This window comes from Centropristis striata, chromosome 10, assembly GCF_030273125.1.
Source record: "Centropristis striata isolate RG_2023a ecotype Rhode Island chromosome 10, C.striata_1.0, whole genome shotgun sequence".
NCBI lineage: Eukaryota > Metazoa > Chordata > Actinopteri > Perciformes > Serranidae > Centropristis > Centropristis striata.
The window spans coordinates 13,098,127-13,111,577 of NC_081526.1; the positions used below are offsets into that span (position 1 = coordinate 13,098,127).

A 13,451-nucleotide genomic window follows, 5' to 3' on the forward strand; every position below is an offset into this window, starting at 1 on the left:
ATGATGTTGCCTGGTTTATTTGCTCTAAAAGAGTTGACATGTACACTCCTTCATTCACATCTTTATTGTGACATTTCAAAAGTTAACTTAAAATTAGCTTGGCAATCGAATTAATACCAGCTTATGATTAATCAGTAATTAAATCTGTCAATTCATTTTCTGCGGATATTCTTGATGATTTTAGCACTAAATTGATCGTTGATTGTACTGCTTCCCCTATTTATCTTTTCTTAGTAAAACCTGTGTATATGTGTATATGTCAGCCTATATAAAAAAACTTTCTCACACTTTATCATAGCTCATGTGTCCCCTCAGGCTGTTACCCTCCATATACGTTAAGTCAATATACATACCTTCTAGCCCTTTGGGTGCAATCTACAACGTCAGATAGCAGTTATGTTGAGGAAATGTAGTTTTCCTTAGTGGACTTTTCTAAACAGAAGGTCTGTGCGCTCTGGGCGATCCGCTGTATGGAAGCTGTAATGGCATTGTAACCACAGTGATAAATGCAACAGTGGGATTATAGAGGCACACACCCATGATAGACTTCATTACGCGCAGACACATGATCCAGGCACACAGGTGGCTGGTCTCTTAGGTGAGGGCAACACCTCATTGAGAGGAGACTGTGCAGCCGTTTCTTTCTCTCTCACACACACACACACACACACACTCGGGCTGCAGCTGTGTCCTGTTTAGACACACATGTGCTCGGACCACAGACTTGAGACGTCTCATTCCTCTAACGTGAGGCAATAGCACAGGTGTCGGGCCCCAGAGACCCCTGGGATAGTCGGAGGTCCAAGCTGTTCTGTTCTCAGCCTGGGATCCCCCCCTTGAGACTTGATCTTCAACACACACCCTTATATGCATACTCTCACACACACACACACTTCAGTCCAACCACTAGTCATTAGCTGAGCTCTCTCTCTGGTCTGGACGCTGTCAGATTGCTGGCACATGTGTGTGCACGTGCTCGGTAAAGTGACATGTGCATGCAGAAATTAGCTCAGAGTCTAAACACATTAATTCTAACATAAACTGGTCTAGAAGCAGCCAAAGCACTCTAAACAAAGAGCAGCAGACGTCGATGAGAAACGACGCAAGTGACAAGAAATGGCCGATGTTTGTCTGCGTGTCATCTGTTTTCGTCCCTCTCTCTTTGCACATGAGGAATTTTAAGTGAATGAGTCAGAGGAACTTATTATTGTGATGATGTTTTTACAAATCTGGCTGGAGGTTTTGTCTCCACAGCAACAAAGCATTTTCTCACGGGTAATTCTTCACTAGATGCTGTTTTTCAAATGTCGCAGTTCCACCTGTAGACAGCTGGCCTTGTTGCTTTTCCTCTCAGCATATCATTTCATATCCACTCTGAGCCACCGAGGATTTTCAGAAGTAGGACATGTTCTTCCAGCCGGGGTTTCAGAGAAGCTGACCCCCCTGACGTTGAGCCAAGAGATCTAAACACACGCTAATAGATATCTAAACATCATCTACAGATGTTTATTTGTTCTGCCTGAGTCCTCCTCAGGGCATGCAGTTGTGGACCCTCTTCGTCCTCCAAGCGGAGCCCCCGAAGCCTCTCCCCTGACCCCTGATCCCCCGCCAACCCCTCCAGGGGAGCTAAGCCCCATTTCCCCCCAGGGCATCATGTAGAAAGAGGATGTAGATCTTCAGGAAATGAGTCCAAGAAAAATGTATCCAAGAAAAACACGTGAGCTGGGTCGCAGAGCAGGGGGACCAAGTCCACCAAAGTGTCTGAGCCTGATGGTGGGAGTCATTTAGTGTTTACGTGCTGTAATTTGCATTCTTGGCCTCATTTCTTTATTCCTTCTTTCTTTCTTTTCTACTTTCCTTCATTTCTTCTTCTCCTCTCTTCTTCTTTGATACATCATTCCTTCTTAACTTCCTTTTTCATTTTATTCCTTTCTTCCCTTCTTAAATCATTCTTTAACATCTCCCCCTCTACTTCCTTTTTCACACCACCTTTCCTTCCTTCATTTGTTCTTTACAACTTTACTTCCTTCATTCATTCTCTTCGTTCTTCCCTTATTTGCTTGATCAATTCTTCCTCTCATTTCCTCCATCGTATGCAGGAAGCAGATCAGAGCTGCTGAAAGGCTGCTGATGAGTGAATAATATTTCAAACAAAGTGCCTGTTGGGTGAATGAAACCATTTCTCTTCACACTTTTCCTGCCACTGGAATCGGGAAAGCTGCATCCGACAAATTTTGTAACTTTTAAGTGATTGGTCAGGTGTGAGAATTTAAATTCATTTGGCAAGCTTTTGGTTTGTACAAATAGGTTCTGTACCATCAATGACTTCAAGGGAAGAAAACCGTTTTGTTTTTTTCTTCAAATATCAAGTTTTTATTGTCTGTTTCACACATGCAACCCTGAACTTATCTAGAAATTAAACGGAAGAGCTGTATGTGAGAGTGCAAATGTACGTTTTTGTGGAATTTGTATACCTGACCACAAGGGGGCGGTAACACACATTGGTGATTGGTCACGTCAACCAATCCATTATTAAGTAGACACTGGCGATAGACTGCAAAGATAATATGGTTCTTACCGCAATTTATCTGCACTATCTATCTCAATTTATAGAAGCACAAATCGTGAGAGAAACTGAATGCTGCACAACTACTTACAAACTTAAAGGAACTAAAATTAACATCACTACAACTACAGACCAAAGAATCAGCAAACAATAAACAGTTATGCACACAAATAACACTTTTCAAACACCACCGTGGCTTTTGATAATAGGCCAATTAGCCAATTGAGCCCACGTGTGAAAAGAACCCGTTGTTCTCTGGAGGATTCACAGCGTATGAGTTGGTGTGTAGATGACATTTCTATCATGCAGCTGGCGCAACACCATGTAAAACAAAAAAATTAGGTTGAAGAAGGAGCTCATTTAGACAAAAAACAAAACAAAAATGTCTTACTTGAGAGACCGCAAGATTCAAGAACTTCTGCTGGCAAGAGCCGACACTGAAATCGTCTGACAAATTAAAGAAAGGAAAGAGATTCAGTTGTTTTTGTCCCTACTGTAGGCCTACTACACACTCAAACAAGATGTCACCCTTCACCTAAACCAAACAGAGTGTTGTCTAGTCACGGTCAATTTCCTGTGGTGAGCAACAACTTCAGACAACGTCCACACCTGATTCTCCTCACAGATAAAGACTTATGGCTGCAGCTTTCCCACCACCTTTTGGGTCATTCAGGAACACTTCTGCCTTCTGACAAACAGTTAGTTAATTTATCCACCTTCCTCAACACCACATGCTTTAACCATGACTTTACAGTTTAGATGAGTGAGTGTTGTGTGAATGTTGGTGCACCCGCTCTGGCCTGTAGATGTTTCTGTGGAAGTATGTGACCTGTCCCACACTGATGATGTCAGAGGATGATGTTCACACTGCATAGCAGCAACACTTTCTGTTTAGACTCCAGTGTTATTTCTGAGGAGAAACAGTATATACAACCACTAGGAGGGCAAGCCATGTGAGATTTTAGGTATTAACATTCTTTGCAGGAGAGTAAATGAAGAGTTGAATATCAGTTGTGGACCAAAATATCTTCAACATGACAAGACACCAAGTAGACGACAGAACATTTTTAATCCAAGCTGGTACATCCATATCCTAATGTGCTTTATCATATCTCTTATCTATGTTGATATTCTTTGTCTGTAGATTAATGTTTCAATCAGTGACTCTTTCCATCTCTTGTGTAAAATATGTCCCAGTTTTTCCGGACAGACAGATGGAATAACAGAGAGAGCTTCCGGCCAGTTGTTTATTGATTTATTTTATTCCCCTCAGAGGTCAGAGGTCTGCGCACTGGGCTGTGTGTTCCCATCCTGTTCTTAGCGGGTCGTTCCCAAACCGTCCACCCCAGGGGACAGTCTGGGTCCAGATAAAATTTATGGTGTCAGACAGGGGAACTTTTAATAGATCTGTGATTTAGGAATGAGAAATGCAAACACGCCCACGTATACACGGAGAGGACAGAGAGGGATTATGGTTGCTGCATTTTATACGGTGTGAAGAGGAGGGATTTTCTCACAGATTTCTGGATATAGGTCGGACGTCATGAAGACACTTGCAGAAGTAATGAAGTGAAGTGGAAATGTTGATATGCCAACTTGGGAATCCAACTAGTGGGAAATAATGCAGATTTAAGCATGTGTTAAGGAGAAAATAAACTTTTAGGATTACAAGATTATTATAGCCTGTACAAATCCTATATTAAAGAGCACGCAATCATTTAACACAGTGCCAGGCTAAAAAACAACAACACTAATTTACTCATATAAAGTGCCTTAAACCTGCATTCTGTCTCATGACCAGTAGGGGGTGACTCCATTGGTTGCAAAAAAAAAGAAATCTATGAGAATATGACCCCACTTATCATTTGAGTTATTACCTCAGTAAACATTTTCCTAATAAGGTTCTGATCTCTATCTCAAGCTTCAAGTCTTCTTCATACTTTAAATTCACAGATGTCACTGTCTGATTTTTACTGGAGTTTTTATTGGAACCTCTCTTTGCTTAAGACATAGTTCCAAAGACAACTGTGAAGACAAGGATAGCTCAAAACTTCTGATAACTGAGAAGACATGTTTTTGCATCTGCTTCTCACACCTGCTTCTCTGAATCTTATAGTAAAAAAAGACTTCTCCTCTACAGCACATCAACATTCAGTGTATTGTTTAGTTTATATGTTTGGTTTAAATCAGCTTTGAGCCTCTGTTATCCATTGAGCATTGACTCTCCCCTCATCTGAACTCTCACGTCAGCTTTAACTGGAGGAGACTGTCCAAAATCCTCCTAACACATTCCAGCAGCTGCAGGAGATGAAGCTGGGACATCTTGCTGTCAGTGGTAGACATGATATATGAAAGAAGGGTTAATCCTTGGAACAGGCACAAAAAGAGATAGGAATAGCAACAATCAAGTATCGACACTTTCTGATATCTTCCATATGATACATATATGTATATATATTTGTGTGTGTATGATGTGCATGTGTAGAAGTGTAAGAGAGATTTGTTTCACTATCAGCCTCTCATCATCTCACACTTTTGCCTCTGTTGCTTTGTTCACCTCGCCAGGGTGTGTGTGTGTTTTTATGCGGTAGTTTATTCTCCTCAAATGAGGTGTGACGTGATCGGATGAAAAGCAGACACCAGTTAGCAGACCAGTGTGAGAGGGGCTGTTCTTTTATTGCTTTTTGACAGTTATTCATCTAAATATTCCTAAATAATACAAATTTATTGTGTACATTCAGAGCCGCTCTTTGTTTTAATGCCCTTTATTTCCTCTTCCCTTTGCGGTTCAATCTTGTTATTTCAGTCTGTTGTTATTTCCACCTGACACACGCTTCTTGTTCACCTGTCTGTCTGTCCTTTTAGTCCCTCTAATTTATTTATCTTTATCACAACAGTGTGCCTGTTTGTCTCAGACTTTAAGTGTATGTTATAAGGGGAAGTGACAGACTGTTATTTTAACCATGAAATACATACATAAAAGCCACTCAAAATCAAGTACTATGTAATTTAGAAAAACTCACTTAACTTCTGAAATGCTCAACTTCCTGTGACATCATTGATGGTGTCTGGAGCATGCTACATCACACCCAGAGCAAATCTAACCCCGTTACACACACACACACACACACACACACACACATACACACACATGCACACACATACACAGAGAGATTTATGCTGTGTGTGTGTGTGTGTGTGTGTGTGTGTGTGTGTGTGTCTGTTTACACACAGACGTGAGGCCATGTTTTTCCTGTTGCCGTGGTGATATTCTGTTAGAAGAAAACCACAGTTCATCTTCACATCAACATTGCACTGTAGTCCTGAATCACATGTGATATGCCACAAAGTGCCACACAGAGGAGAGCCTGTTACAGTTTAATATGAAATCTGAAATGCTATGAAGTGGAAAAACTATTACAGTTCATATCATTCTCTGAATATCTTCAACTTGATTCTCTGAAGATTATGTCTTCTGAAGAAATTATTTTAACATGTTTACAAGCTGTAATATTAAAAAGCCCAGTCTGCTCTGATTGGTCAGCGTTTCTGGGTCGTCAACATCCTCTGCATCTCTGCACCTTCATTGGAGCCGGGGAATGACTGCGTCACCACATTCATGCCACTTTCTACTAATAAATTAGTTGTAACATCACAACCTTAATAAAGTCGTAGGCAGTTCCGGAATACATGCTGTGTGCATTACTTCAATCATTTTACTTTCACTGTATTTATACAGCACTTTGACCAGCTTTGTAACAATAAAAATACATGTAGTCTCACTTTTTATAATATGGGACCTTTAATAATTAGGTTTTAGGGTTTTCTCTGCCATGATGAAGCTTAGGCCTATCGCGGCAGATCTAACGGTTGTAGTTGGTCCAGTGTAGTTCTTTCGCAAGTTTTGTTTAAGCTATTTTGGTGTTGTTTATTTAATATTTGTTTTATAGTGGATTTTTTTAATTTTTGTACACAGATGTGGTGATAATAATGGTCTAAAATTATGCGAAATTGTGTGCAAATATGTGCTTCTAAGTTGTCCACAAAACCTGCAGAAACCACCGGGAATGTCACAAAATTGTTAAGGATTCCTGTTGTGGTTTACTTAAACCTAAGTTGAAGTTTTTTAGTAGCTTATTTTATCCAACAAATAGTAAAATTACCAATTTGCTATGATATAAAGCACATCCTCACAATAGAGAAGCTGAAACTGTATTTGTTGAGTTTATTCCTATCCAAATTGAAGACAGATTAGAGGATGCAATCCTCCAGTCAATGAAAATGACTTGACCTGGCTATACAATACCTCCTGGAAGCTCCTGCAGATTATTGGTCTACCCTCTGCCTGTCTCATTTCCTTCTCTCCCCCTGTGACTTCAGTAGATTTGACTGCTGATTGACGGCCCGTCATATCCCATTATTAGGCTCACGAGACATGAGGCTGAAGGTATGACGTGAGCTGAACGTGACAGAAAGAAAAATATAAGGATCTATAGTTACAGAGAGCAGCACGTGTCTCCTGAGCTACATAATCTGGTAAAGTCATGACCTGCCTTCGAAGACAGAGACGATTCTAAACAGATGCGTTCAGTGTCCTTAAGATATGTCTGAAGAGCCCTCAACTTCCTCTGATCTAATTTTCAGGTTCTCTGTTTACGCCAGTTCAGAAGTTTATTTTAAAGGAATGATTTCTCTGTCTCATGTTCTACAATATGTTCACTCCCTGCTGCATCACAACTCAAACGTATTTATTTTGTCCTTTGTTTAGTGTCTCGATGACAATTTATGCTTCCCCCCAACGCTGTTCTGTCATCTCTCTCCCCACATAGTCTGTGGCCAGCTGATTTGTAGGCTCACATGTGGTCCCTCTCCGCCCAGCAGAGACAGGAAGGGAGAGAACACAGGCAGAAAAAAGGAGGGCAAGAAGAGATGCAAAGGGATGTGAGAGCACTTGAGAGTCTGGAGAGAGAAGGGGAGGAAATGCTGGGTGGAAGTCGTGTGTGCAGATAAGAATGGGGAGTATGGAGGTATGGAGGAAGTGAAGCTGTGGAGGACTGGTAATTAAAGAGTGGGGAGGACTGGAGAGAGATTTAGCTCGGGAGAGAATAGAAGAGAAGGGAAATGATAAACACCTAGAGTGCTACTAGAACATTACAGTGTGCTGTTGAATGAAACGGGTCGGGTCAGTTTAATTTAGACGCATCAAGGGTTCAAAATAGTTATTATGATGAGCTGATTTGTACGTCTAATGTCAAATTAACCTGTTATACATTACGCTGAGTGGTCACTTTATAAGTCACACTTGTGCGATCTAATGCAGTCCAATAGAACAGCTCAACCGTAGTCGTGTTTCCATCAAATTTCTATAAATTCCAATCAAATTTCTTTCTCCTTACACTGACTAACCAGAGCTGATATGAAGATGACCCCTCATTGGCTTCCCACCCAATTAAGCACTGTATTGTATGGACTATAGCCAAAAGCTCTCCAAACAGGGTCTGAACCCAAGTCCCTGTGGTGGTGCACCAAGGCTGGACCCCTGTGTTTACCTAAACCCTAATGGGAGAACCACATTTATGTATCTGGGAGCCATTATGTGCCTGTGACGGTATATCTGTGAAAAAATGCCCTTTTTATTGCCCCAGCAATAACTGAATTGTTTCCTGATGTATTTTTGAGTGTTTACACACACACACACACGCATACACAGACAAACACACATACGCAGTTTAAGTATGCACTTAAAACATCTCCCTTGTTATCAGCTGTAAAAGGAGACTGGCATTTATCAGCTCTCTGTTTAAGCCGTGCAGAAAGATAAAGACCAGTGCACATAGTGTACCATGCAAGTGCTCTAGACAAGGATCTCTTATGCACTTACATACTTTTACACACACACACACACATACCCACACGCACAGTTCTTTGCAGACGAAAAGCCGCTTTTGAATTACAACACTCCATTCCAGCTCACTCCACTCCTCCCCTCTGTCATTGTTTGTTTTTACTCTATGTGAATTATAGCAAAATTACTTTGACAGAACCATTTGTCTTCTGAAAATTAGTTAATTAATTTGCTTTTATGAGGATGAATGATTTACAACAGGGAGTGTGTATTGGCAGCTCACTTTATGTGTCTGACAGACTTTTTCCCACCATGACAACAGAGATCATGATAATGACTTCTAGCAAAGGAAACAGGTGGTAGTTTGATTTCAGATGTAAACTGTGCAAATGACTTGTCTTGACTATTTAATTTTCATTAACATTGCATGCAGTCTGGCACAAAAACGTTTCAAACCAGTTTGATATTGAGGAGATGGCACCAGGTTGGATCGGTATACCAAATTTTACCACCAGGTGTCGCACTTGACTCCGCAACATTTCCCCAGTGAAATATAATGAGAGTGTAGTGACTCTACCCTACTTGGTGGCAGTAATGCACCTCTAAGCCATGACTATTGCCACGATTTGTGGTGTACATCCTCAGAGATTAACATTAGTATCTGCATGTTGCAATACACACAAGAACGTTTTTTTTTTTGTTTGTTTTTTTAAACTAATTCTTCCATTTCTCATCTCACGTCACCCAAAAAAAAAAACCTGGACAAAAAAATCTATCTGAAATTAGTCACCAAATATAATCTGGCAGCCATTCAAATACCTGGGACCAAGTACAGGCTATGTGTGGGAAAACACTGCAAATACAAGTTGGCTTTAGCTCTTTGGCGCGTCCGCACAGGCTGCTGATGAAGGCTTCTATTCAATTGCTGTAACGTTTCATAATGAAAAATGCCAGTGTAGCCAATTCACATAAAATCTAACTGGGTTAAGCTCATATCAGCAAAACTGGAAATGATCCCACCTTTCCCTAAAAGTTATTTATGATGCTGTGAATCAATACACTATGTGATGTGCCTATTGAAGTATTTTTCATTTTCATTTTAGTTTTTTTCAGTCCGTGCCGAGTTGAGACATGATTTATCATAAATTACATCTTGCATATCACAGAATAGTCAGTATGTTGATACCATCGCCATTGTGCAAGATACGTTGATGTTATCACATCAGGACTGACTAATCAGTCCAGTCTTCTAGCAGTTTTCATCTATAAATGTAAATATTCACTGCACACACAGCATGACAAAGCACCAGTTCTTCATGCAGAGTTTGAGTTGTTGTGACAGGACTGTTGTCTGCTCTGTGGGCAACAGCTGCAGACTCAAGACTGAAGACAAAACACACACCTCCTGTTTTAAAAAGCCTGTCATAGACAAAGCTCTGACTACCACACACACACACACACACACACACACACAGGTTACAGTTCACACACACATCTAACCACCAGTTATATGAGTTCGACTGAGGCCTTATCTATCTCTATCTGCATCTGATTTGTCTGTGAGCTTGTTTGAATTGTTGTCTGACATTGTTTAGGCTCCCTGCTGTTTTATTAATTCCTCTGAGACCCCTTTGGCTCTAGCTTCATATAATCAGGCCCGAAGCATTTCTATCAGGGGACAAATGACATCACTGTGTTTGTTGGTTCTCACAGGAACACTGTCAGACCCCCAAACCTCAGAGGTCATCACTTTTGACCCCCTGAACCCTCAGACCATGCAAACACGCACAATTCCCATGGTGTCTTCACCCTCAACCCTTGTTAAATTGCTGTCCTCGTATTCTGTTTCCATCCCTCCAACCCTGAGATATATGTGTGTGTGTGTGAGGCGTCTCTTCAACTTGAACTTCTAGTTGAAGCTCCTTAATATTCACAACCTTTCCCTGTAGTGTCATTGTTTGTATCCTGCTGTTCTCGTTGATTCTGGTAAAGAGGGCGACACACAGACACATACTTCACTGCCAAGTCTGCAGACACATTGCAAATCTATCTCTTTATTAGGAGATTAAAAAAGAGGTATTTAAAAAATGAGTGACGGTTTGGAGAGCAGAAACAAACTTCCAGACTCACATTATTCCCTCCTTCCTATCTGCCTTGTCTGTCTTCTCTCTTTCATCACTCTGAGTATCATAATCAAATTGTTATATTTAGCTTGCAGATTACGGAGGCTGTCTGCAGTTTCAAACAGTCAGCAATCAAAATCCTCTTTAAACAGCCCTTTACTTTGCCTTTCAAGCTTGCTTGGCTGGTTTATTTTTCATTAAGGACATATTTGACAGCAAAGTCTGGCTTTATCTGCCTGAACTTTATCTCCTCGCTGCTCCGTCTGGCATATTCTTGGATGGTTTTTAAGTTCTATGTAAGAAAATAAAGAAAAGGATATTTGAGCATGCATGTTATAAACAGTATCCAGGGTTGATTTTAAAATATGAATATCTAAAACAACAGTATATTAAGTCATTTGTGTGCAAGAATCTCTCATTGTGTCTGTTTGTTTGTTCAGCCCTAAAAATGAAAAGAACTAAAAACAAAATGGTTTCTTGAGGTTTTGGTTTGTTCATGTGTTTATTTAGTTATAATGCTTTGTTAACTTTTACTTTTTCTTGTTTACTTTTATATCTCTAAGTCTGGCAGTCGTTATTTTATCTATCAGCTGACACTTGTAAGTACACTGTTTGACCAGCAGATGGGTGTAGAGACATGGGCTGTATCCCAAAGTCAGGAAGGATCCTCAAACAGCTGAATTTGAAGGATACTACGTCATCCCAATGTCCAGGATCCTCTGAAGGACAGAGTCCTTCTTTTACCCAAATTCCAAGGATGCATGTGTGTATCCTTCGTGCGCCCTGAGTACCCATAAAGCCTTGCAACCAGGAGATTTAAAAAAGGCAAGTGAAGAAACAGGGTACTGTAAAATGTAATTTAAAAAATCACAGAACACATTTCCATGGTGAATTATGCTCTGCTGCTTTTATGAAACTAAGTAGCAGCCAAATTCAGCCAGGATCAGTGAAATATTCAGGCTTAATCCACCTTGACTTTTTTTTTTTTTTTTTGCTAAATCATGGAGATTCAACCTTAAAGCATCTTCTTCCATTTTCACAAATATGTGTCAGAGTGCTGATGCCAAAGTCACATCATGTCTCAAATGATTTTGAAATTACTGCGCTTAATTTAAGCAGGGCGTCCAATTACGCAATGACGCACAGCTGCACACTTGGAAGGCTGTTCCATTTGTGCGTTATTACAGTGAAAGGAAGGATTCTGGCCTCGTCTCTGAAGGACCAGGGAGTGCAGAAGGAAAAGATTTCACTAGGAAAAGTGGAAAAAAGGTGTTTGTCTCCCCCTTGTGATAAAATTTGAAAATGCAAGCAGAAATTTAGGTTGTGGGAAATACAGTATGTTTATTTATTGAAGAATGGTTTGTCATAATTCATGTTGCATTGTTGTGGTGCTTTGTTTGTTTTTTATAACACTTTTCCTATTTTCTACTCTTCTCTCTATTTCAACAGGTAAGTTGTTTTTTTATTACTCAATATATCAGTAAGGTTATTGTTTAATCCAAACACATGATGTTATTGATAAATAAAACTCATAAGAGATTCAGATAAATTATGCACTAAACTCTAAGTCATTGTGCAGCTGCTGAGAGTTTATGTGGTGTGTTGCATCCTTGAACTGAAGCTGAAGTTCTTCCTCTCAAATCTCAGGGTGGTCCTGGAGCTCTCGGTCCTCAGGGCCACCAGGGGCCTTCAGGGAGACCAGGTGATCATGGCATCCAGGGACCAATGGGGCAGAAAGGTGACCGCGGGCGTAGTGGCTTCATAGGTCCGAAAGGAAATGTGGTAAAGTATCTTCTTTTATTATCCTGTTGTTGAAATTCACAACACTCTTGTTTTTCCTCTTGTTTATGTGTGATTTTTGTTTGTTTTGTCACTCTGCAGGGAATGACCGGCGTCCCTGGGTTTTCTGGAAACGATGGAATTCCTGTAAGTCTATCCAGCAGTATGCATGAATCAGATTATTATATCAAACTAAAATAAGCCGTGAAAATAATGTTAGTAGACCAGTAGGAAACTCAGGCTGGCACGGTAACAGGTATACAATTCAAACTCATCTGAAACAATATTGCCTGGTTGAAAAACTGAAAATGTTATTCACTTCAGTTTTAGTTTATTAGCTTTAATATATTACTACTGGAAAAAAGGAGAAAGCATGAATGTCTTTTTGAGACAGAAATTAATCTCTTGAAATTCCAGGAGATGGCACTGTGCTGATGAAACATTACACGTTATGACCATGTCTGTACAGTATTTTTTATGTATATGTTATAATAATACAACAAAAACAAAATTTACAATTACAACAAAAAAATACAGGCACTGTAGTGTTTCACATTGAGCCAACATAAAAATGAACTTATTAAAAGCACTCAATTTATAAAATGGAAGTAAAAATATAGATAACAAAAATTGCAGCAGAGCAACTCTAAACGTACTTTAAAATTGTGTTTTGTTTGTTTGTTTGTTGTTGTTGTTTTGTTTTTTGTTTTTTATGGGGGGGGGGGTAACTACATACTTCAGGGATTTTATACCTATCCCTATCAAAAACAAACTAACTTTTCACTACTTTAAAGCTCAAACTAAACATAAAAAGTTTAAATAAATCAGTCTGAAAAAATGAAACTAAACTAAAACTCACAAAAACACTTTGGAAAAACTAACTAACTAAATCTAAACAAATTAAATTATAAAGTTAAAAAAAAAGAAAGAAAAACAGAATGTGCAATACACTGCACTGATTCTGCCTGCGATGTTTCTGACTGTTGTGAATTGTTGTCACTATGCAGGGACACCCGGGACAGGCAGGACCCCGGGGGAAGCCCGGTGCAGATGGCTGTAACGGGACACATGGAGAATCAGGAATATCGGGACGGCATGGTGCAAATGGTTTACCTGGTTATCCTGTAAGTGAAACTCC

At 39.9% G+C, this 13,451-nt stretch overlaps 1 protein-coding gene across 1 annotated transcript in view; it reads left to right on the forward strand.

Annotated features, from left to right (window-relative positions):
• The window catches only part of col4a2 (collagen, type IV, alpha 2), a 62,368-nt gene that overhangs the window by 30,183 nt on the left and 18,734 nt on the right, over nucleotides 1-13,451 (forward strand). The window contains exons 5-7 of the mRNA XM_059342687.1: nucleotides 12,182-12,316; nucleotides 12,416-12,460; nucleotides 13,321-13,437. Of these exons, the coding sequence (XP_059198670.1) occupies nucleotides 12,182-12,316; nucleotides 12,416-12,460; nucleotides 13,321-13,437 (297 nt within the window). The remainder of the gene's footprint in view (nucleotides 1-12,181; nucleotides 12,317-12,415; nucleotides 12,461-13,320; nucleotides 13,438-13,451) is intronic.